Source organism: Gadus chalcogrammus, chromosome 13 (genome assembly GCF_026213295.1).
Source record: "Gadus chalcogrammus isolate NIFS_2021 chromosome 13, NIFS_Gcha_1.0, whole genome shotgun sequence".
Taxonomy (NCBI): domain Eukaryota; kingdom Metazoa; phylum Chordata; class Actinopteri; order Gadiformes; family Gadidae; genus Gadus; species Gadus chalcogrammus.
In genome coordinates this window covers 8,786,151-8,811,990 of record NC_079424.1, presented here as the reverse complement: position 1 = coordinate 8,811,990, position 25,840 = coordinate 8,786,151, and the positions used below count along the sequence as shown (strand labels likewise).

Below are 25,840 nucleotides of genomic sequence, written 5' to 3'. Positions count from 1 at the left end.
CCGCCAAATGTTTTGAATGTCCTTCATTTTGATGATAACGTTTTATTTTTCTTGCAGGTGCCTGTAGTCGACTTTTATTTTGGAATTATTGGATCCCGGTGCTCTTTTCATTTTCGATTCTCCTGAAGGAGGAGTGACTCGGTGGTTATTATAATCATTTTAAATAGCTTTGAATCTGCGTTAAGGACGATGGCTGGGTTAGAAGTGCTGTACACTTGCGTCGGCGGCAGAATCGACTGCCCACAAGACGCTGTGATCTGTTTCGTTCACTGGGAGATTATAAAGAGTGGATACAGATGTGTGGGCTCCGGGGACACAGTGAGTTTACTACTTGATAACTTGCGTGTTACTACTGAGCTTATACCACAGGAGGTTGAAAAGCCCCAGATCCCGTTAGTGCCTACATTATCTTGATTAACATTTGGAGCATTTGGTTTATGTAAACTGTTTTTATTTCGTTAAACCTGATGGTTGGCGCTGGTCTGAATTCCTAGAAAACAGTCGGATGATTTATTGTTGTCCATTCTGCCTCTAAACGGTCTGGTGTCTTCTCAACACCTCTACTGCTTTCCCGGTACCACTGTACAACTGTACCATCGTCACCCCTCTCTCTACTCTCCCTCCCAGGCCTGTGCTGGGGACAGGCGCTCAGAGTTACTCCCCGCAGGGTGGAGCGACAACAAGGAGCTGTACTCTCTGCGTTACCAAGGCAACAACAGCGAAGACCACATCCTGCTTAAAGCCATCACGGCCGACTCAAGCCTCATCTTCAACCTCATGGTGGGTTAACAAGGTTATACTCCCGTAGTTATACTGGTAACGTGACTACTAGCCTCCGTGCCCTTGGTTGTGAGAGAGAGTTTATGCCAGAAAGACAGACAGAGTGATATTTTGAACACAGAGAGATCATGCTTCTACAATATAAACAAGTACATCAGATCAGCAAACACATCGTGATTGTGTGTGTGTGTGTGTGTGTGTGTGTGTGTGTGTGTGTGTGTGTGTGTGTGTGTGTGTGTGTGTGTGTGTGTGTGTGTGTGTGTTTGTGTGTGTGTTTATGTGTGACGATGTAGAGGTCTAGTACCCAGCAGGTGTCAGATCTGACCATAAGCATCAGTGAGCAAGTGGACGCAGACCAGCTGGATGCGTTCGACAGGTTGGACCGTAGATCCTCATCATTCACCATTAACTGAGCAAATAGCGCGACAAATATGTGCAGTTTGCCAACCCAGTGTTTGCGTACGTGTGTGTGTGTGTGTGTGTGTGTGTGTGTGTGTGTGTGTGTGTGTGTGTGTGTGTGTGTGTGTGTGTGTGTGTGTGTGTGTGTGTGTGTGTGTGTGTGTGTGCAGTGTGTTCAGGGACATGGCTGGCCTGTCAGACATGGTGAAGACCCAGCTGCTGGCAGTAGTGGGCAAGGCCAGTGAACAGCCAGGAGGGCGGAGCCGCAGGGAGGATGAGGAGAGACGAAGAGGAGAGGACCCCCTCCGCATGCACCCCCGTCGCCCCGGGTCACAGCAGCCCTGGTGAGTGATGTCACCGAGATGTCCCATGGATAGTCTAGTGGTCATGGTTTTGACCCCTACCCCAAGGTTCTGAGTTTAAAAACCCATTGTCTCCCTATCCCAGAGCAAGATGCCCCCTAAATCCTACCGGCTCCTTCATGTTTTTCAGGCCAGACCACATGGTTCCTCCTTTCGCGACCGGGGGAGCTGACCTAGACCCGTTTGGGTGAGTCCCCCCCCCACCCCCACCCACCCCCCCCCCCCCCCCGTTCCATGGTAATATAGTTATAATAATATGACTGAAACGTGTTTGGGTTGTCTCTATACCCCCAGCGCTCGTGGGCCTGGGGGTATGATCATGGACCCCCTGCGGTCGGGTTACCCCCGGTCCGGTCTGGACCCCTCCAGCGGGATCCCCGACATCCTGCCCCCCGGAGCTGTCCCGCCTGGGGCCCGCTTCGACCCCTTTGGCCCAGTCGGACGCCACCGGCCAGGGTGAGACACACACACACTGACACGGACACCATACACACGCACACACCCGGGTGAGAGAGACACACACACACACACACACACACACACACACACACACACACACACACACACACACACACACACACACACACACACACAAAACACACACACCAGGGTGAGTAACACGCACACACATGTGGTTTAATCATCCATACATACATGTGCACACACTCTCTCCTCTCTCCTCCACCAACATATGCTAATAATCTGTGTGAATGTGTTTCAGGCCAGATCCTGACCATATGCCACCTCCAGGATATGATGACATGTTCATGTAGAACCAAACCAGGAAGTCCTGCTTCCCACCCCCATCACTTCCGGTCTCCCCACCAATAGCAGGCTGGTCACTGGTCATGGCCCCCCTTGAGGGGACTGGCCAATAAACACAGGTCTTAGAATTCGGTGTGAATGCCTAGGTGCCATTTATATTTATATGGATTTGAGAATGTTATGGGCCAAAACAACCACACAATAATGTTTTATTTTGCACATTGCTTTCCATGTCTACCACCTTTCTTGGACGAATAATTTGAACCCAGTGAGACCGGATCATGGTTTAGGGGTCAGGGTTAGGGGTTCAGGGATGGGGTCTTATGCCTCGACCCTAAAACATGTGCACTGGAATGAGTGTGACGAAGTCATGAGTTCAAAACCCAAAGGAGCAGAGGTCTAATCACCCTTGATAATGATAAGAATAGTGACTAATATGTCTTTAAGGCAAAGACCTGTAGCTCCGGATCCTCTCCCCACATTAGAAACAAGCTGAGCGTTAGTCGTTCCCTCTCCACCCTTCTTAAAGGGCCCTGTGCGAGCGTGATTGGCCATTACAAGCCATTCCAAAATCTGTCCTCTAGTGACATCATAAGAGGGAGTGTCCACCCATATGTATGATGGATAAATCAGTTTACCGGTCGACAAGTGGACTGTACCAACTGGTAGGCTTATCTCAAATATCCATATTATATAACATCTAGGGGCACACTCCCAATACCGATGTCAATAGAGGGCAGATTGGTAATCAAACTCACACCTGTTGGTAAAATAAGGGCCTTTTAAAGACCTCCTTTCTATTCTCCCCCTACTCTCCTCTTCTCATCCTCTACTCTCCTTCCCCTCCTCTCCTCAGCTGAGAAGGAGTGATCCTCACTGGTTCTCTTCTATCGCTAACAGATGAAATGTTCAACTGGCTTAGCTCATGTAGAATAACAGGCTGTTATCTGGTTGGTTAAACTGAACGGGTACCTGTATTAATACACAGGGTTCTGATTGCTAGAATTAACTGGGTACCTGAGTTTTTCATTATTGTTTTCTGTTTTTGTTGATTTGCTAATGGGAAAATATTTCATGCCAAACACTTGAATAAAACTTTTTTGTTTGTAGTTTGTTGTGTTGTTTGTCTCTCGCCGTCTCTCTCTTTTGCGTCTATCTGTCCCCCCTTACTCTCTCTGTCTGTCTAACTCTCTCTCTCCCTATGTCTATCTCCCTCCTCACCCCCCCCTTTTTTTTTTTACTGTAGAATAAAATAGACGGCACATTGCCACCTCGTGGTTTATCAGCAAACTGCCGCAGTAAGTTGCTCTTAAAACCCAATGGTCAACAGCGAGTGCAATACTAGGGTTAAACCACAGGGAGCGCTGTCCCTGCTCTCCCTCCACGAGTAATAAAATAAACTCGTTTTCTCTTTTTCCATTCTGTTTCTCTCCTGAAGTATGCCTTTTTCCCTCTCAACTCAGTATAAACAAAAGAGAGAGGAACATTAAGAGATGAAAACATCCCATCTAAACAGAAAGATGAAATGGATTGAGCGTGTGTTTTATAGAAAGATCAATACAAAGCAAATGTAAGGTTGAAACAACCCACACATGCACACAGCCCTAGTTCAACACTCACCTTCACAGGTCCACACCACAACTCAACACACCCACCTACACATTTCCAGACACTCTGTATGTACACACACCATACATAAACGTTTGTAATAATAAGGTATTATTTGTTATACTACACTATTGACTACACTATGCATAACATATATTCTATGAACACTTTACTTCACATGTTTACATGTGTATATCTTTGCTTGTGTGTATATATATATATATATATATATGTATTCATGTCTACTCAACTATATAATGATACCATATATTCCATGCTAGCTGGGGTAACAGCCGGGTCAAAGTCAGGAGTGATAGGTCATTCTGGTTTTCAAGGACTTTCCAAGATATTTGAGAACTGGTCCGGTGCACCACGCCTTGATATAAATAGAACGTTTCTATGGTAACCGAGTCCTACAGATTGATTTTTTGTGTCTTTGTGGCTTCCCGTTTGACCCTGACATGATCCTGACCGTCGTAGGTCGGAGGCTGTGAAGACCCCCCCCCAAGTATGACTACACGGGTTACTGGACGAAGACTTACCTTTTGTAGACATAGTTTAACACTTAAGAGTGTAGATCTTCTGAACCCAGCCTGAGGTGATGTATATACAACATGTTTAATCCTGACAGCATATATACTGGATCATCCCACAATGTCAACATGTTACATTCCTTTTCCTGACTCACACAAGATCATTCAGGATTCATGTTTTGGCTTTGCCTTTACAAAAAATAACATATAAAAAAAATCACTTTTCACAACATCTCCTGGAGTAACATTCGGATTCCTCCCATCAAACTTAACATAACACGACATAACGATACCCCTTAAAATACTGGTATGGACTGTGTGTGTATGTTTTATTTGTACTATGTGTGTGTATGTGTTTGCATGCGTGTGCTTGGTTGTGAATGTTTGCTTGCTTTACCGTCTGTCTGTGTGGTTATGTGTGTGTGTGTGTGTGTGTGTGTGTGTGTGTGTGTGTGTGTGTGTGTGTGTGTGTGCGTGTGCGTGTGTCTGTGTGGGTGTGTGTGTGTGTGTGTGTGTCTGTGAGGCTACAGTACCTCAGTACCTGGCTATAGGGCTCACCTTACCAACATCAGCATATATGATACACATGAAGAAAACAGACTGTCTTAAGGCGTCGTCATGGTAACATCTGTTGACATATCTTACAGGGAAGGACGAGAGATGGTCGTAACATGTCCGCTGGTCTCTGAGAACACAAAGTAGTCTTTGGACGCCACAGGACATTCAGGTGTCACATTTGTCCTGCAGTGATGGCCTTTCAGTTCGTCAAAGTCCTCCAATCCGAGATCAGATTGTGGTGCCGTTGCCGTGATAGCAGCAGCTTCCTGTGTATCTGGGGTTGAAGGTCGGGTCAGGTAAGGGCGGTTAGAGTCACACAACACCTGACCCCGAACATCTAACAGTAGCAACTAAAAGACTGCTGCTGATTGATACCCTGTAATGTCGCCGTGCAGGGTAGATGACATCGTTAGGGACCAGCCAATCCAAAAACAGCGGGCTGTGTTGCGACAACACAAGGAGCCGTCTCACTGTGAAACCCATCGGAATGTCTCTCACAACAAAACAATGTAGAGGACAATGTATAGGCTTTTCTTTTCAAGGGGACTCTTAAGTTGGTAATTTGGTAGTTTCTTGTATGAATCTAAAGCCTTAGCATTGCTTTGTTATTATATCTGCTGGTCGCTAGCAATCCTTCTTCTATATAAATCTGATAGTAATCCTCGGTGATAAATAGTTTAATCCTTATTCAATCTAAAAATCTGCATTCACAGATTTATTAAGGTGAATATAAGCTGGCGGACTTAATCGCCTCTTTTTGTTTGTGCAAGAGCTAGCATTTCTGGTGGCTCTAGCTCGTAAATGTGCTTTTAGAGTAGAATATTATTATTAGAGTAACATTATATTATTACACAAGAATAGGGCTTTCTGCTCCGTTACTTAAAACAACCATAATCTTTTCTCCACTGAATGTATTTCATATATAAGTTTTGAACAATTATAAATAATATTTATAGATAACATTTATACTGTATATAAGTTATATATAATGTTTATAAATAACCTTTATACTGAATATAAGTTATATTATATTTCTAAGTTATATTTATAGTTTTAAGTTATATTTAACTTTATAGATAACCTTTATACAGAATATAAGTTCTATATAACCTTTTATAGATAACCTTTATAATGTGTATAAATTATTTATAACACTATAGATAACTTTGGGTTACTTAACGTAATCCCTGGTTCTTTGATAACAGAGTGAGGTGTTTCACTATAGGAATCGCCTAGGCGTGACCTACTAAAAAAAATAAAAAAAATAAAAATAAAGCGTCTTAGAGTACCATATTAAGCGCTATATAAATTTCATTTATTATTATTATTATTATTACTACCGGAAGCTCCAATTGCACCACGTCTGTCCTTGACAGACCGGTCGGACTGTGCCACAGGGTCCCGCCCCCTGCACTTATACAGTCGACCCGCCCTCCTCAAATCATTCTACACCGGTTTCTTTCCGTGTAAATGCAAGGAGGGACGTGTTGGTGAAACACCTAACTCTGTTATCAAAGAACCAGGGATTACGTTAAGTAACCCAAAGTTATTTTTCTAACTTCGCTCGGTGTTTCACTATGGGAGATATAGACCACTCCCGTATTGCATATGTCTCCCGAAGCCATGCAAATTCAGCCAGGCAGCAAACATCGCTTTGAGTCTGATGAGATCGTCTCCAGCACGGCTTGAGAAACAGAAGGCCCTGAGACATCCAGCCTATAAAACCTATCAAAGGTGTGAGGCGTAGCCCAGCTCGCCGCAGCACAAATGTCACGCACCGACACTCCCCTGAATAAGGCCCATGAAGTAGCCATACCCCTTGTGGAGTGGGCCCTCAAGCCATGGGGGGGCTGCAAGCCCCTTACTTTCATAAGCAAGAGATATAGCCTCCACAATCCAGTGGGACAGCCTCTGGTGGGACAAAGGCTTGCCTCTATGGTGAGTGGCCCAAGACACGAACAGCTGATCCCTTTTCCGAAAAGCAGCTGACTGACTCACATATACATGTAGGGCCCATACTGGGCATAATGTATTGAGTCTCTGCTCCTCCGCAGAGGATAACGGAGGCGGATGAAACGCTGACAGTTCCACCGTGAGACACCTATAGGTCGACTCAACCACCTTAGGCACAAAAGCCAGATTGGGCCGCAGGCAGACCTTGGAGATCCCCGGAGCAAACTGCAAGCAGGAAGGACGGAGAGACAATGCCTGTAAATCACTCACACACTTAGCTGTGGTTAAAGCTAAGAGCAACACCACCTTCAGCGACACAAACTTCATCCCCACTGCCTCCAACGGCTCAAAAGGGTGATGAGACAGGGCATCCAGCACCACCGATAATATTACTTATTACTCAGCCGAACCAGGTTAAAAGCCTACGACTGCGTTAGACGACGGAATCCTTGACGGCCCGTCAGTGAACTGTTAAGCAGTTTAAAGCTAACCTAGATGAGCTGAGGGAGCTTGAGTAGCTTTCTCACGGGAAAAAAGCGAGAAATGATTTGAGGAGGGCGGGTCGACTGTATAAGTGCAGGGGGCGGGACCCTGTGGCACAGTCCGACCTGTCTGTCAAGGACAGACGTGGTGCAATTGGAGCTTCCAGTAGTAGGTCACGCCTAGCCGATTCCCAAGGTGAAACACTGAGCGAAGTTAGAAAAAGAACCTTAATATACAGTACATAAGTTATTTAAATAAGCTTTATAGATAAGCTTTATATAATGTTTAGAACTTTTAACCTTTGTAGATAACCTTTCCATACAGTATATGATCTCTATTTCTAATTTATTTACTGTAAATAACTAAAATAATAGAAACCTTCTTTAGATCCATGTTTTCAGAGCATTGTGCTCAGGATGTGCTTCTCCTCAACTTCGTGTATATTTCCTGGGTGGGTTGACCATGACCACGTTGTCACTTCCTGTCACATGTGCGGCTAGACCACGCCCTGCCAAGCACGAGCGGGTACGGAAACATCCGCCTTGCCCTCTTCCCGTCCAACCCCGGCGTTGCAGCCACTCCCCTCCGTCGTCGTCGTCGTGGTCACCGCGGTCGTCGCGGCAACCGGCCCCTCCCCGCCGGGCGCCGCCGCCAGCTGCGTGAGCCGCAGGTGCACCGAACCGTACGTCCGCTTGGGCCCGACGAAGCCCCCGCCCCTGCCCCCACGCCGGCGCCGCCCCGCGGCCCCCCCGTGGCACACGGACGCCATCAGCAGCACCGAGAGCAGCATGCCCCCGAGGGTGAGAAGCCCCAGCCCCGCGATGATGCAGCGGTCCAGGTGGGTGCCCAGCGCCGAGTAGTAGGCCTCCAGGCGCTCCATGCGCCGCGCCGACACCGCCTGCCGGTTGAGCAGGTGGGCGTCGCGGGGGATGCTGTAGGCCACCAGCACCAGCACCATGCCGCTCAGCAGGAACACCAGCGCCAGCACAAAGCCGTAGTCGGCCGCCCGGTCCTCCACGCTGACCCGCGCCGCCAGCTCCACGCCCCCCTCCTCCTCGCCGCCGCCCGCCTCCTCCTCGTCGCCATAGGAGTGGGGAGGGGGAGGGAGGGGAGGAGCGGGCCGCTGGGGGAGGGTCTCCTGGAGAGGAGAGGAGGTGAACAGGGGGAGGGAATGGGAAGAATCCATGAAACTGGAAGTCGGTGTAATTGTGTGTTCTGGCGGGGAGGAAAGGAAGAGAGAAGGGAGAGGAGAGGAGAATAGGAAGAGAGACAGGAGAGGAGATAGGAAGAGAGAGGAGAGGAGAATAGGAAGAGAGAGGAGAGGAGAATAGGAAGAGAGAGGAGAGGAGAATAGGAAGAGAGAGGAGAGGAGGAGAATAGGAAGAGAGAGAGGAGAGGAGAATAGGAAGAGAGGAGAGAAGGAGAATAGGAAGAGAGAGGAGAGGAGAATAGGAAGAGAGAAAGGGGAGGAGAATAGGAAGAGAGGAGAGGAGAATAGGAAGAGAGAGGAGAGGAGGAGAATAAGAAGAGAGAGGAGAGGAGAATAGGAAGAGAGGAGAGAAGGAGAATAGGAAGAGAGAGAGGAGAGGAGATAGGAAGAGAGAGGAGAGGAGAATAGAAAGAGAGAAAGGGGAAGAGAGAAGAGAAGGGGGATAATCTATTCACCCAGCATGCTCTGGGGGCCTTGTCTATAGACAGTGATTTATAGCAACTAATCATTGATAGGCTTTCTACTCCACAAGGCTTGATCATCTGAACATCTGCCGGTAATATCTACTGGCAGATGTGGAGGGGGTTAAAACGATTGGGGAACGATTGTGGGCAAGCAGATGCAAAACTCAATTTAAGAAGTTGGGGTCTCAAAGAAACTAACCAAAATGGGGTTACAGGTGATGAATCGCGGTTTCGGGGCTAGGCATGACTTGATGATTGGAAGGTTTAACACAATGGTTTATTCAGAGATACAACGTAAACGGAGATGCACTCTGGAGGTGGTTCACGAAACATCTCCCGGATACAGGTAAATCTTCAGTCTAGTATGGGCGGGATACCTGGTATAGAAGCCACGTTTATAGGATCTGATTAATCTCCGAACCATAAACTGTATATTGTTTTCTTGACCACTTCTGCCAAAGCAGGAACTAGTCGGAACTGTTGTTGGTACTAAAAAAAGTGTGTGTTACAATGAGGTAGGCTTACTAATGTTAGCTTTGACATCCTGTGGTCTAATAAGGCATAGAATTAATTTATTTACATCACAAGACAAAAACAATATGGGACGACTGATCTAGAAGCGAAGAGTTTTGTTCTCCCAAGGTTCTGGGTTCAATCCCCTATGTCTTCGATCTACCTGTAGGCATGCTAGAGGAATCTGTCGAAACTGAAGGGAACATTAGGGTTTGAAAGCAACAGGCTACTCACTTGGTTCAATGCGAGGGTGCAGGGTCGACCGGGCTGTCCTCCCTGTGGTCCGCTGGGTTGCCCCTCATCCTGCTGGTATGACGCGTTGTCGAAGCCGCGGCAGGCGCCCCCCGCCCCGGGCCTGGTCGCTGTCCACGGTGCTGAGGTCGGTACCGGAGCGGCGGCGTTTCGCGCGCCGCCTCCATTCTTTCCGATCTCGCGCAGCTCTACGGCGTTGAAAGACGCTTCCATCGGACCCCGCGCGATGTGCTCATGTCGTTGGAACGACGCCTTCAGTCCGATTTATGTTGACTAACGAACACAATGAAGAAATGTCTGTTAGAGAAGTCAAACGATGCACGCACGCACGCGCACACTCTCTCTCTCTCACACACACACACACACACACACACACACACACACACACACACACACACACACACACACACACACACACACACACACACACAAACACGCACAAACACACACACTACATCAATACGGCTGGCACAAAAATGAATATGAAATAGTGGAATTAAATTGAAATTAAATTGCCTCCATAAAATATATTCCTAATGAAGCCAAAACCAGTCGTAGTATTGCTGCCTGCTGACGCGGTCTTTCCGCACCTCAACACAGCCGCCCCTCTTAAGCCGACCTTGTGATGTCATCACAAAACACGTCTGATTCGGGCTCGTGAGGATACCGAGGATCCGATCGACCAGAGATAATGTCACGAGGAGGCTAAGATAAGTGCTTGTGGTGATGGAGATGGACGACCACCCCCCCCCCCCCCTCCTTCAAGGTCCGCCTCGCGACGCAATAACCCCGCGTCGTTAACGACAACGGCGGCCGCGGAGGTTGATAACCCGCCTGACGTCGATACACGCGATGACTAAACAGATAGATCACAATATCACAGAGATGAGACACTCACCTGGCAGGCCTATTGATAATCAGAGACATCGCGACATCGAGAGACCGGTTTGAATCCAGGGATTGAGGCTATTGCGAGGAAGAGCTGGAGAGAGAGAGAGAGAGAGAGAGAGAGAGAGAGAGAGAGAGAGAGAGAGAGAGAGAGAGAGAGAGAGAGAGAGAGAGAGAGAGAGAGAGAGAGAGATCTGAGCTAAACTGACCATGCGCAGACTCAATAGCTGCTTTCACACAGTGTGTGTGTGTGTGTGTGTGTGTGTGTGTGTGTGTGTGTGTGTGTGTGTGTGTGTGTGTGTGTGTGTGTGTGTGTGTGTGTGTGTGTGTGTGTTTTTGTGTGTGTGTTCGTCTCTTAATGCGACCAGAGCCATTGATAGATGGGTGTTTTGCCGGCGTCAAACACTTGATTTTGGTTCACAAAATTCCAAAGAGAGCCTTAACATTTTATATCTATTTAAACTCAATGAAAGCGAAATGCTCAATAACAAATCCCTCACTAGAGAGACCCATCCCAGTGGTTACCGTCATCAAGACCTTTCGCGGACCACCTCAAATCCAAATGTCAAACATGTATTAAAGCACATTCAGTTGCTGAGCAAAGAGCGCCTGCATGGGCTGCTCTCCATTTTTTTTCTCCTTTTTTTATCAAACACAATATAACACAGAACATCAATGGAAGATTACAACATGTGAAGGTATGCAACTATCATTGAAATAATAAAATAATCATGTTTTCTACTGTAAATCTGTATAGGCCTACCTATAAAGAGAATTATACCCCATGAACCACCTGCAATACACTCGCTTACCACTGGTTGAAAACCACTGCTCTAGAGTCCAGACTAGAGCGGCCCCTCAGACAGTTCTGGGACCCTGTTCAAAAACACAAGCAGAGCCACGTTAACCCAATTGGTAACTTCTGACTGGATGGCATTAATACGCACAACTTTAACTCTAATGCAAACTAATGCAAACGTCTTCAATAAGATGTGCAACCCTTCTGTTCAGATTGGTACTGCTTTATTTATTTTTAGCAAATAGGAGAGATGCTCTGGCTACCATTCAGGGGTAGACCACTTCCTCACCTCGTGCGACCTTATACCTTATTTATGACAGTATACCCTATTAATAATGACATAGGCCTACCTTAATCTACCGATACGAGGTATACTTAAGATATCCATAATAAAACATTAACTAGTACAAATAAAATACTTACTCGTTAAAAAATAACGATATCTTAAATTAATTGTCTGAATTATTTTTTGACTGGTCTAAATTAAATTCTTACTAGAAATCAGATTTAATCAGGCTACAACTGAAACGGCTTGGCATACATGGTGTAGCCATTCAGATGTTTTTGAGTCCAATCTAACTCCATCGGAGATGTTTGTAACTTCGATGGGAAACCATAATCATCCCTTAACTTGTAAATTACCGACAGCAACGAGTAACATCAGTACAAAAAAATGCATTTGGTGAAACAACTGATCTTCTACTAATGCATCACCGGAATAGGGTGAGATGACCATGAATTGAGTGGCGATTCGTCCTGCCCTTTCCGGTAGACCCCATGGGACCTATGAGATCATAAATATGGGTTTCAATGCAGATAAAGTAAATATTTTCTGGTCCCAGTCTTTATATGCCCCGGATTACACATATGTTGTTTGTGGATTTAAATTATATTTTTTCTTGCAAAGAAATCCTTTTTGATGACATCATACACCCCCACTAAAAAAATCCCCACGAAACCACTGCTCTTAGTCGAAGCCAGCTGTCACATGTAGAGGTCAAGAGAGATGAGAGAAAGAAAAAGGGGACAGTGAGAAAGAAAAAGAAAGAGAATATCTGGACTCCCTATTACACACCAATGAGATAGACCATCCTCCCATTAAACACTGTGTTCTGCTTGTAACCATTACCGTACACACAACTTATAGTAAGAGTGAAAGTCAAGTCCCATACGGTGTTTGCCCCCCTCTCCCTCTCCCCCTGATGAAGGCTAGCTCTGGTGCTGAAAGAGTAGGGCAGGGGGTCTTCATTGTGCTCATAATTCTTCGTAAGAGTGTGGTAAAGTCCTCAAATCTTTTTAAACGCTGGTAAAATGAATTGCAACAGATTGGATTAGAATTTTATGAATTGGTATTTCTATATATATATATATAGATATATATATATATCTATATATATATATATGTGTTGGATTATTCTTTTTAAATGTCGGTCTAAGTGGTCATATATGTATATCATTTTATACACATATATTACGCATACATATTTTTATGGATTGGTGATCATATTACCAAAAATAATTCAAAGGATCTAATTACCAGATCCACTTTGTGTAGATAATGAGTAACTTAAAAAAGGGAAAGCAGATTTGTGACTTAATATCGTCTGGTTTCACTTTAAGTCGTAGCCGTAGTCAGGTGTAGAAGTCGATATCACGGGGTCTCCAGGCACATGCAATTCGACTTTGAATGCTGATCTATTCGCAATTGTTAAGGGACATGTTTGGTTGTAAGATTACTGATGGGATAAGATTAAATGTTAAATCATCTTGTTCCATGTGCCCCATTCTAGCTAAAGGTCTTGAGGGGGAAACCCAAACTGACTGAAGACTGGCCCGACTCACCGGAAAGTCAGCCTCATTGATTGAGCCAAACTGAAGCAGCTGGGTGTGGTGTGGGGGGTGATTTCACTCGGTGGGGGAATGAGGAGGTGCAGTGTTGTTGACGGGGGTGAGGGCAATTTCGGGGGCAGCGGCCCCAGGGGGAAGAAGTGATGATTCATCCTCTGACAGGCTCATATTTAAAGGGACACTTCACCCATTTGCATTAAGCTTTGTATCGTTAGAAACCCAGTCATATTTCTGAATGGTCTTGCATCATTCCATCATTTTCCCCTGAGACGGGAGAGCTCTCTATCTACCTCTAACCCTTCCTGCTTTAAATGACGCAAAATGATGATTTTTGCGTCATTCAAACCCGCCTAGGGGGTGGGACTCACCGACGCTACAGACCTATTACAAATCAGTTCCAGTGGGTGGGACTTAGGGGTGTATGGTACAAACGGTAAGGTACACCGGTGTGAATTGACACTACGGTATGGCTTTTATTGTTGCTTGTTACCATATGAAAGTCTTAGCTTTCATATGGTACATCAGCTGTATAGATAGCATGACGTGAAAAATATCCTTTAAGCATTGTTAGCATTTATCTTCTACCAGGAGTAAACCGCATATCTTGCAAGCAGCTAGCCTCTAGACAGTCTTTGGTCCCAAAGACCATGCTGGACCAAAAAGTAAATAAAATGTTACTTTTGCATGTCATCCCTTGGATTAAAAATCAATGCCCAGTATTAGATTCATTAACATTTTTAATTAGCAACCCAGTGATATGAGTTAGTCTCTATACAATTTTTTTTATTTTAAAACATAATGGTGTGTTCATTGAAAGAAAATAAGATGTGTTCTGGCCCATAAAACACACAAGGGACAATATTTATATTGCTTTGTGGCAATATAATTAAAAACAAAAATCCAACCCTTGAAAATATTACATTTAAAACCAAATGTACCTTTTATCTACAAAAACGAACACCCAGAAGTAGAAACATGTAAAATAGCACCCATCTTTATAAACATCACTAAAATGCTTAGTAAATGGTTGGTTGGATTATCTCTTAGAGCTAAAACAAGCTTTACAATACATCTCTCTTCACAGGACAAAACAAGGACCATTCAGCTTCCCTTACTCACTAGAAAATTACAAATCGTAAAAATACAGGTATATTACAGGTAAAATACAGGCAGGGCTATGATACAGGTAAAATGGATGGAGATGCTCCAGTCCTCAACACTCCAGTAAGTGCACATCACACAGCATTCGGCCTGTTACTGTACATGACCCTCTACAGCAGTCGGTCTGTTACTGTACATGACCCTCTACAGCAGTCGGTCTGTTACTGTACATGACTCTCTGCAGCAGCCTGTCTGTTACTGTACATGACTCCACAACAGTTTGTTACTGTACATGACTCCACAACAGTTTGTTACTGTACATGACCCTCTACAGCAGTCGGTCTGTTACTGTACATGACTCTGCAGCAGCCTGTCTGTTACTGTACATGACTCCACAACAGTTTGTTACTGTACATGACACTACAGCAGTCGGCCTGTTACTGTATGACACTCTACAGCAGTCTGTCTGTTAATGTACATGACACTCAGCCAGGGCTCCAGACTAACTTTTTTCACTAGGAGCACTGTGGCCCCTAACTGAAAATCTTCGGGGCGCAACCAGAAATTTTAGGGGCACACATGGCAGAGACTGTAAGGTCTCGGCATTACATAGGTGTAGACATAATCAGACATAGAACGACTGACAATCTGTCTGTCCATCCGTTAATCCGTATGCCTGTTTCTGTGTCTGTCAGTTCCCTACCTGTCGGCCTTGTATGTCTACAGACCATCTCCCTGACACAACGTATTTTCCGTCTGTCTCTACACGTGTCTGTCTTCATGTCAACCTGTGTCTTCTTGTCAAGTCTCTCCGCCTGTGCGTCAGTCTGTGTCTCCATGTTTGTCTGTCTCTACACCCGTCTCCCTCGCTGCCTTCACTCCACCTGTCGGTCTGTCTCCCCAGCTGTCCTTCTCTCCAGTCGTCTGCCTGTCTGTCTACAGACTCTGTCTCTCTGACACTACATCCTGTAGTCTCTTCAACAGGACGTCCGGGCTGCCACCGCCTCCCTCGGGACACGCCCTCTTTGTGGGGGAGTCGCACGCCGATGACATCATCACCTCCCCCTCCATGGTGAACGCCCTCTTCCGGCTCACGCAGCCCTGACGCAACATCTTGTTGATGTCTGACAGCTCCTGGTGGTGGTGGGGAGTGAGGAAGGACAGGTTAGAAAATGAAAGACTAAAGGTACGGCCACACTGAACGCGTTACGCGCGTTAGAGGCGTTGAAAATCGGCATTTTTGCATAGGGAAGCATTGGTTTAGGCGCTAAAGCAGCACGTTACGCGTGTTAGACGCGTTTTATGCACCTAAATAACGTGCCCAACGCAAAATTTTACTTTTGACGCGCCAACGCGTGACGCTTAGCCGCGATAGCCAATCACCGTTGAGCTTGACCCGATTTCAGTGGGAGAGAGACGGAGGACGCACAGAAGCAGAAAGAACATGGACGACCAAGTCATCGTTTCAGTGTGTGCTGAAACGATGAGGAGGTGGTGAAACTCTATGTCATGCACTAGAGTTTAGATTCTCTGCCCGAGCCCGAGCCGAGCCGCGGGCCGGGTCGGGCCGATATTTCCCACCACTATCCTCGGGCCGGGCCTTTGATCGAGCGTTTGTGTTTTGTTTTTTTTAAATCATTGCTTTATTGTCCTAGTCTGAGGAGAAATCTATGCCATAAACAGAAATATTATAGGCCTTTATTACAAGGGTCTTCTAAATGCCGTGGAACGCTCCGTTCACTTGCATGGGTAGTAGTCCGGTAACTTGTCAACCCCAGCGTCATCGGTGGCTAAGCGACGTCAACGTCTTATAGCGGACTATTTCTCTGCTGATCAACACTACGAATGCTGGTAACGAATAAATTGTAAAAAGACACACCATGTGAAGTTATTTTTTCGTTTTGGCAAGGAGCCGTGCATTAAGCGGGATAATGTATAGAACGTCGCCGGTCATATCGAAAATAAGCCCCTTCAGGTTGAGGCAAGACACCTCCGTTGGGCGGGCCCATTTAGCTGCGTAGGCACGTTGAACCATCTTTGTGACACACAATGACCAAGCGTCAGGTTAGGCGCGTTATGCACGTAATCTTACGCGCCTAACGCGTTCAGTGCGGCCGTACCTTAAGACAAGAGAATGGATACCGCGTTTCAGGAAACTTCATCCAGTATTGGTTTTAGGCAGCTGTGTGTGTGTGTGTGTGTGTGTGTGTGTGTGTGTGTGTGTGTGTGTGTGTGTGTGTGTGTGTGTGTGTGGGTGTGGGTGTGTGTGTACCTTGGAGGGGCTGCGGTTGAAGCGGTAGGTGTAGGGGTTGGGGGAGGAGCAGGAGGGGGAAGCGTTCTTGTGGGGGGAGACGTAGAGGGAGTGTCTCTGGGAGACGCGGCGAGGAGAGAGGGGCTGGGCTCTCACCGAGGGGAAGGGCGAAAGAGGGGGCGCGTCCACCTGCAGGATACACACACGCATTATAAACTACACACATATTATATAAAACACACATATTATAAATTTCAAACCCATTATATATTCCACACACATTATATATTACACACATTATATATATAACACACACAAATAATATATGATGCAAAATTTTTTTATTTAATGCAGCATCCATCAAACTATTATATGAAGAATTCTGACTCCGATTATGTACAATAATAGTATGAATTGGGCCCCTGGGAGGGCGCGTGTGTGCGTTTGCCCTTTTGTCGTGTTTCCGTGTACATGTGTGTGTCTACCCTGATGTAGTGTCCATGCGTGTGTTTGTGTGTACCCTGTTGTCATGTGTTGCGTATCTCAAAGCGAAGCTCTTCATCTTCAGTATGAACACAGTGTTGTAGAACTGGATGAGGTCACCCCGCTCCTCCACTGGTTGGTCAGGGCTCGCCTCTCCTGAGCCCTGATTGGCCTTCTCTGCCGCTAGGGGAAAACATACAAGAGAGAGGGTTTATCGTTGGAAGTGTGAGTGTCTAGGTTTAAAGAATGTGAAAGGGGAACATTTTAGGAAAACTAAGAATAAAACATTCCGATTTGTTGTGTGTGTGTTTGCGCCCAGTGTGTGCGTATGCACAGTGGTGCGTGTGATTGAGTAAGTGAGTGTGTGTTTGTGTGTACAGTGGTGCGAGTGTGGGGGTATGTTTGTGTGTGAGAGCGTTTGTGTGTCTTACATTCTCCACCAGAGGCAGGATCTATCTCCATGTTCTCATCTGCTCCCTGGTCTTTAGAGGTGTGACTCAACAGTACACTACGATACACCTATACACACAGACACAGACACAGACACAGACACAGACACAGACACAGACACAGACACAGACAGACACAGACAGACACAGACAGACACAGACAGACACAGACAGACACAGACAGACACACATTAAAAACAAGCACATAATCCAACCACTACAATATATAATGTTTATGCATGTAGAATGAGTGTATGGTATATAAATCCGACCATGTGTGTATATTACGTGACAGCTTATCAATCTTACGTGGCTGTTAGCTTGTGGCTGGCTGCGGTAACACTTCATGATGTCCTGGAAGGACTGACCTTCCCTGGTGATCTGCAGGAGGAGGAGAAGGAAGAGAGCTGTTTGACTGCTTATATATTTGCAATACACCAGTGTGTGTTCGTGCACGTTTGTCTGTGAGTGTGATAGTATATGTATGTGTGTGTACCTTGGAGACGATGTAGACGCTACACAGCAGCAGTTGGTCTAGGTGTCGGTCCTTCATCATCTCAGAGCAGTGGACGACCACGTGCTCAAAACACGTCCATATCTTCCCACGCAGCTCAGAGGACACGTCCAGCTTCACGCACAGGTCCCTCAGACGCACGCTGGCAAGGTGGTACACCTGGCACACACACAAAATGAGATAAAAGGGGTCAATTTAAAAGGGCAAATCATAATTCTGTGATGAAGCACGCCATGCGTGCTAGAGAACCTGTGTGTGTGTGTGTGTGTGTGTGTGTGTGTGTGTGTGTGTGTCTGTGCGCCTGCTTGTGTGTGTGTGTGTGTGTGTGTGTGTGTGTGTGTGTGTGTGTGTGTGTGTGTGTGTGTGTGTGTGTGTGTGTGTGTGTGTGTGTGTGTGTGTGTGTGTGTGTGTGTGTAGGGTTAGGGCATCTTGCTAGGTTTAGAGAAACCTCGACAGCTGGAAGGAGCTGTGGATCATTCTAGCAACCTTCAGGTAGCCCATCAACCCGCCGTCCCTCCTGAGCCTCGGCCGCCCCGACCACCACGTGTGCGTACCTTCCTGAAGAACAGAGCCAGGGAGCCTGTGCGTCGGGGCCGGGTGCTCCCTGGCGGGGGCTCCGAGGCTGCGGGGGCCGCACTGACACGGCTCGGGGATGTGGTCAGAAGGAACTGGGCTGTGATTGGTCCGTTCTGGGGGCCCGGACTGGGCTGGAGCTGGAGCAACGTGATGTTGCCGTTGCTGTTCATACCTGGAGACGTATAAACAATCGTGTACACACGATTACATGAAGTCATTTACAACCAACAAACACGCAGGGAGGGGGCAGTGGCTCTGGAGGAGACACGTCATTGTGGGCTATTGTGTGACCATTTCGCCAGTAATTATCTTTGAATCCATTTGAATAAAATCCACAAAACGATCAAAAAGGTGAAGGGAATGAGGTATCGCGTGTACCTTGCAGTAGGCCACCTGGGTGGACCGTCACCAGGGTGGTCTGGCCCCCGGGGGGCCCTATCTTCAGGGTCCCCATCGTGCCGAACACCAGCCGCTTGGCGGGAGAGGGCATGGCTGCCGTCGCCCCGGACGACGGGGTCGCTGGGGGGTCGTCCCCGAAGAGCCGACGCTTAGCGCTGCCGGCGGCGGGCGAGCTGAAGCGGTCGTGGACGGAGAGGGGCGAGGGAGGGATGTCTGGGGGGGGGGGGGAGAAAAGAAAGAAAGAAAGAGAGAACGAGAGAGAGAGAGAGAGAGAGAGAGAGAGAGAGAGAGAGAGAGAGAGAGAGAGAGAGAGAGAGAGAGAGAGAGAGAGAGAGAGAGAGAGAGAGAGAGAGAGAGAGAGAGAGAGAGAGAGAGAGAGAGAGAGAGAGAGAGATTACACTGTAGATATTGTCCTATTGTAGAGAGAAAGGTGCATCTGACAGGGAGAGAGCGGTATGTTATATATATATAAATGCGTATTGTAGCCAGGTGTGTGTGCTACCTTTGCGGGCGCTGCCCAGGCCGGTGCGGACCTGGCGGATGCGGGGGTGGGCGAGGGGGGACTGCGCCACAAGGGGGAGGTGGGCGGAGGACGGACCAGAACCTCCGGCCGCTCCTGGTCCACCGTCCAGACAATCGGAGAAGTTCACCTGGAGGGACAGAAAGGTAGCGAGATAAACATTCAGGTAGATAGAGCCCCAGATAGTGAGACAGACGGATGGATGGACTGACGTGCGTGTGTGTGTCTCTCCAGGGTGTGTGTATTAAGAGCATCAGTGTCTATGACAGCGTAAATGTTTCCAAACCTCCTCTACAGTCGGGACCTGGTGTCCAGAAGCCCCCAGGGCGGTCCACAGGGCAGAGTCCCGGGTCCACGCCTCCTTCTCCAGGACCTGCTCCTCAATGGAGTTCAGGTGTTTCACCATGTCCCTGGAGAGACCCTCCTCCGCCCGGATGAACACCTCGATCACCTGGAGACGAGTGCAAGTACCGTGTACTGTATTAGAGCTGGAACGGTACTGCGTTGGTGCTCGGTTAGAACTGGGCACATTATTAGTTCTGTGTAAAGTATTAGTACTAGTTGGTTATTTTAGGTCTGTGTAAAGTATTAGCACTGTGTTGGTACGATGTTGGTACTGTGTAAAGTATTAGTTCTGCGTTGGTGCTCTGTTAGTACCGTGTAGGTTTGGTACCTTAAAGAAGTAGAAAGGGGGCAGGCTGAGAGTGGAGGTGATCCAGGGGAAGGTTCTCTGGGAGCTGTAGGAGAACAGCACCACCTCCAGACAGCAGGCCAGCAAGGAGCTGTGGAACAACTCCTGACCCAGTAGAACCTAGACAGACACACACACACACACACACACACACACACACACACACACACACACACACACACACACACACACACACACACACACACACACACACACACACACACACACACACACACACACACACGTTAGAGACAGATAGATAGACAGAGAGATCAGTAGGTAGAGAGACCGGTAGGTAGACAGGGAGACCTACGGTCATGTCCTTCCCTGGGAGACGTTTGGTCTCCTGCACCATGACGTTCTCCAGGACCTTGAAGTACAGAATCTCAGCCAGCTTCAGACGCTTCTCCGCAAAATCTGAAACACAACATGAGGAGTCATACTAACTCCCTGTTTTACATAACATGGCCAAGTGTTATCTATGTGTGATCCCGCTGTGTTTTCCATGTCTCTAGTGTAGTGTAGTCTAGCATGGTATGGTGTAGTGTTATTTATGTGTGATCCCGCTGTGTTTTCCATGTCTCTAGTGTAGTGTAGTCTAGCATGGTATGGTGTAGTGTTATTTATGTGTGATCCCGCTGTGTTTTCCATGTCTCTAGTGTAGTGTAGTCTAGCATGGTATGGTGTAGTGTTATTTATGTGTGATCCGGCTGTGTTTTCCATGTCTCTAGTGTAGTGTAGTCTAGCGTGGTATTTTGTGGTGTCATCTATGGGTGATCCGGCTGTGTTTTTCGGGCCTCTAGTGTAGTGTAGCCTATGTGTAATCCAGGTGTGTTGTCCGTGTCTCTAGTGTAGTATAGCAAAGTCTGTATATTGTAGAGAAAACTGTGCGGTGTAGTGTAGCAGAGTAAAGTGTAATGTTACCTATGTGTGATCCAGGCGTGTTGTCCGTGTCTCTGGTGTAGTGGTCTTTGAAGGTCTGTCCCAGTGTCTTCACCCTGCACAGGATGGTCTCGGTAGGGTCACTGGAACACGACCTTTTGGGGTCATCACAAAAAAAACGGTTAATCGAAACTTTGATTACAGCACACACCATATTGGAGAAGGCAAGCTAGGTTTGGCAGACGGAGTCAAAGAGAGGGACAAGGAAAGAGGGAAAGAGAAAAAGACAGACAATCAGTGCATTTACATGCATACTGAAAAGTAAAGTGAAACCTGGTTCCCCCATACCAGGGCATTCATGTAGGCACGCATTCATGAATTCAGGCATTTAAACAGACAAGCCTGGTTATGTGACCTGGAAATGAATCTCACAGCAAGAGTGAGAGGGAGTCACTCTTGAATGTAAGAGATAGTGGAAGGGAGAGGCATTGTGTGAGAGAGAGATAGCGACGGTGAAAGAGAGCGACATTGAGAGAGCGAGAGACTCACTTGAAGATGCTGATGAGATGTTCACTGGGGGTTGTCCGCAGTCCCGCCACCATGCTCTGTAACCGGGTTACACTCTGCGTTGCCGAGGAAACGGGCGTGACGAGCAGCTCCTTCTCCTTGAGGTAGCCCCGCCCCGTCAGCGGGGTCGAGGGAGCAAGAGACGCTGACTGGGGGAGGGAGGGAGGCAGGGAGGGAGAGGGAGAGAGAGTGAGATATTAAGTAGGAGACGTTTAATTAAAGATTTTAGAAAATGTGTACGTGCTAGCGTCTGTCTGTCTGCGTGTGTACCTTCTGTACGTGCTGCTGCAGGGGGTTTGTAGGGGGTTCCAGCGGGGCCTTCCGGGGCGTCCCTATCTCCTCGTCGGCATCGGCCCCCAGGAACACACGCTCGTCAAAGTCACCCACCGTCAGCACATACTCCTCGTACTCCCTGTTGATGGCCTTACTAGACACACAGACACAGACACACAGACACTCAAAGTCAACTGTAGTCATTTATACAGATATCTCTATAGATTTACCAATTTCTGACATGTTATAAAGTTGAAACTTTATACCATGTATAATAACATGTATAAACATGTTATAAAGGTAATACTTCATAACATGTATGAACTCAATTATAAGCGGTGGTAAAGTTTATATTTTCAAATCCAACTTACACGTGAGTAGAGCTGTGACTTGTTGTGAATAAAGCTGTGACTTACTTGTTGTCAATAAAGTTCTGGGGGTCCAGCACTTCCGTAAGCAGGTCGTTGTTTCCTTTCAGAATCTGTCACAGGAGAAGAACAGCAGGTTAAGTGATGGTCGGTCGTAACACCATATCATCGGAGAGAGAATGGCAACACTGGAGTTGAGTGTGGAGCAAGGTTACTAATGAATGGTATGCTGTGGGGTGTTTGGGTGTGCGTGCATGCAGGTGTGTTTTGTGGGGACCTGTCTGCTGAAGAGTTGGTACATATAGGGTCTGAAGTAGTGAGGTGTGTAGTGAGGACTGTGGGTTTTTTTGTGGGGACCTGTCTGCTGAAGAGCCGGTGCATGTAGGGTCTGAAGTAGTGCTGTTTGATGCTCTTGGCCTCCATCACCAGGCCATCGTGCTGCTCACAGAGGCGCTCCAAGACGCACGGGGTGGTATCCTTCTCTGGGGAAGACAGGCCCTCGCCACGCTGGGCTGGAAGACCAGCTAGATGCACACACATGGTTATAAATACACAGTAGTCCATGTCTCGCACCACCAGACTCAGGCTCACCACCATAAGACTACTGAACTCCTAAGCTACCTAGCTCACCACTATGACACTTTAGAACTAGCCACTTTAGAACTTGCCACTTTATACCAGTCGAAATCTGGATAAACACGTCTGTTTACATTTTACATTTATTTCGTTTTGCATTTAGGTCCCTGCTCTCCTACTTGTGTTCCTCTTATACACTTACTTTTTATTATTATTACTATTATTATTATATATATTTTTTATTATTTAAGTTTAAGCTTTCCTAGTTGTGTTTCTCATATAACTTTACGTTCTCTTAAATTGCACTGTTGGAGGAGCCCAAGACTAAACAATTTCATTGCCAGCGACTGCTCTGTAATTGTAATTGTGCATAGGACAATAAAACCATCTTGCATCTCGAAAAACATAAATTCCCCCGCCTACCGGTGAATGCAGGGTTGATGAGGTTGGCCCGGTGGGAGCAGAGACTAGCGTTGGAGAACACCAGGTCCAGACAACACAGCAGGAGGTGGTAGGAGTTCACCAGGTCATCAGCGATCATAGGGAAGTTCCCTGCAGCGCACACAGACACACACACACACACACACACAATGGGGTGGCGTTCCTCCTACAACATCCTGTCGTCACCATGGTACCCTCCTATCATTACCTCATTACCATGGTAACCTCTTGACATGTTAACCATTGGTGATCTGTGTGTGTGTGTGTGCTTGTGTACCTTTAGTGCAGACAAACAGAGTCCAGCAGAACTTGAACACATCCGTGATGTGGCACGGCCGCCGTCTGGGAGAGAGAAGAGGGGAGATCCAACAGGTGTGGCCGTTTATAAGTGTAGCACAACACACTCTGTGTGTGTGTGTGTGTGTGTGAGTGTGAGTGTGAGTGTGAGTGTGAGTGTGTGTGTGTGTGTGTGTGTGTGTGGTACCTGTGTTTCCTGCTGCGTGGCTGCCTGGGAGGCTCCGCTCCCTGTGGGTCCTGGAACACGTCCATGAAGATCGGTTCAAACTTGCGGAATATCACCGTGGAAACCTCAAAGTTACGCTCCAAGCTGTCCATGCGCAACCTAAAGTCCTGCTGCAGGTTGGACATGTCTGCCCACTTCCTCATCTTTGAGAAGAACTGTATCAGACTGAGGAGGAAGAGGAGAACTAAATTAGACTGAGGAGGAAGAGGAGAACTGGATCAGACAGAGGAGGAAGAGGAGAACTGGATCAGACAGAGGAGGAAGAGGAGAACTGGATCAGACAGAGGAGGAAGAGGAGAACTGGATCAGACTGAGGAGGAAGAGGAGAACTGGATCAGACTGAGGAGGAAGAGGAGAACTGGATCCAACTGAGGAGGAAGAGGAGAACTGGATCAGACAGAGGAGGAAGAGGAGAACTGGATCAGACAGAGGAGGAAGAGGAGAACTGGATCAGACAGAGGAGGAAGAGGAGAACAGGGAGACAGAGGAGGAAGAGGAGAACTGGATCAGACAGGAGGAAGAGGATAACTGGATCAGACAGAGGAGGAAGAGGATAACTGGATCAGACAGAGGAGGAAGAGAAGAACTAGATCAGACTGTCAGGAGGAACAGAATCAAGGATGTGGGTTATCAAGGATACGTCATCAACGGTGGGTGTTGCACAATGCACACCAGGAGTAAACTGTAGTAGGAAGCTCTTTATTGCCATCCTCTTTTTTTTGCAGCTACCTGCTGCCTGTATTTGCAGTTGGCGTGGGTGTGTGTTGAATCGTCTACCTGAGTTTGGCTGTGCGCAAGATCCTGGTGAGGGAGACGCAGTTCCCCTCCATCAGACCCCGGCCCACTGTGGGGACAGAGCTCTTCCTGCACGCTGCGTACAGCGAACACGCCAGCCAGTGGACCACCTCCCCCTGGTGACGAGTATAGCGGTTAGTCAACAGAAGTTAGGGCACGTAACCGTGGCAACCTCCACGCTTGATACGTTCAGTACGTTCCTTAATTGATTGTGTATGCATGTCAATCAGGGCCTCTCCCTGACAAGTAGGCAAAGTAAATAAACAGTAGCTGCAGACAGTGCATTTGTATTCCAGATATATGAACATGTTTTCAGATTTGTATATATAAAAATATATGAAATGTATATATATTAGCAGATATACCTCCAGTGTGTATGTGTTCCACATTGCAGTGAAGTTCTCCATGGCTTCAGTAGCAGTCTGCTCGTCCATGTTCAGCTCCTGGCACAGAGTCTCCAGGCTCCTTCGGACCGAACTTTCGTCCATCCTCCCCGAATCCGAATCCGGCGATTCGTCTCCCCCCATTCGTGAATCCGATTTAAAGAACCAAAATTATAACTCGTGTTTATACAAACCAAAGTCCAAGAGAGGAAGTCCCGAGTTCGTGTTTTGGTCCGAAAACCACCTTCTGATCGACTTCCGGGACTGCGATTCCCAGGGTGCATCACGTTGGCGCGAAAACCTGCTTGGCCGCGACCAATGAGCGCCGAGTAAACAATGGGGAAGGGCGTCTCTTCTCCGCGTCACTGCATGTGCTCCATGACATTGTTTCTCGTCATAGTATTTAGTCATTTAAAATGTAAATTTATCCCGGAATGTTACAGAATGGGGGACCCCTCGGTTTGAAAGGTAAACTTTAAGTCGTTGGATTCAGCAATTCACTTGAACTACCAGTGTGTTTCTTAAACTCTCCGTCTGATTGCCTATCTCCCTCGTTTTCTCTTGTCTGTCTTTATTCCTGCTTGCCTGGCTCTCTCAGACTGTCTGTATTCCTGTCGACCTGTCCATCTCTGT

The 25,840-nt window shown here is 47.2% G+C and overlaps 3 protein-coding genes across 3 annotated transcripts; 1 reads left to right on the top strand and 2 right to left on the bottom strand.

Annotated features, from left to right (window-relative positions):
- Positions 1–96: 96 nt before the first annotated feature.
- psmf1 (proteasome inhibitor subunit 1) lies at positions 97–3,413 on the top strand. The gene is made up of 7 exons (XM_056606338.1): positions 97–318; positions 628–780; positions 1,074–1,156; positions 1,350–1,523; positions 1,672–1,728; positions 1,836–1,997; positions 2,263–3,413. The coding sequence occupies exons 1-7, from the start codon at positions 190–192 to the stop codon at positions 2,312–2,314; spliced, it is 810 nt and encodes a 269-aa protein (XP_056462313.1). The 5' UTR covers positions 97–189; the 3' UTR covers positions 2,315–3,413.
- Positions 3,414–7,937: 4,524 nt separating this feature from the next.
- tmem74b (transmembrane protein 74B) lies at positions 7,938–10,093 on the bottom strand. The gene is made up of 2 exons (XM_056606517.1): positions 9,863–10,093; positions 7,938–8,504 (listed from the first exon to the last, which is right to left on the bottom strand). The coding sequence occupies exons 1-2, from the start codon at positions 10,091–10,093 to the stop codon at positions 7,938–7,940; spliced, it is 798 nt and encodes a 265-aa protein (XP_056462492.1).
- A 3,787-nt stretch (positions 10,094–13,880) lies between these two features.
- rbl1 (retinoblastoma-like 1 (p107)) lies at positions 13,881–25,464 on the bottom strand. The gene is made up of 22 exons (XM_056606560.1): positions 25,190–25,464; positions 24,807–24,940; positions 23,991–24,194; positions 23,784–23,848; positions 23,489–23,617; positions 22,847–23,013; positions 22,538–22,602; positions 22,119–22,275; positions 21,831–21,997; positions 21,324–21,436; positions 20,713–20,816; positions 20,382–20,519; positions 19,995–20,159; positions 19,691–19,838; positions 19,168–19,401; positions 18,768–18,961; positions 18,196–18,372; positions 18,009–18,080; positions 17,682–17,769; positions 17,288–17,433; positions 16,789–16,956; positions 13,881–15,650 (listed from the first exon to the last, which is right to left on the bottom strand). The coding sequence occupies exons 1-22, from the start codon at positions 25,349–25,351 to the stop codon at positions 15,453–15,455; spliced, it is 3,195 nt and encodes a 1,064-aa protein (XP_056462535.1). The 5' UTR covers positions 25,352–25,464; the 3' UTR covers positions 13,881–15,452.
- Positions 25,465–25,840: the final 376 nt, after the last annotated feature.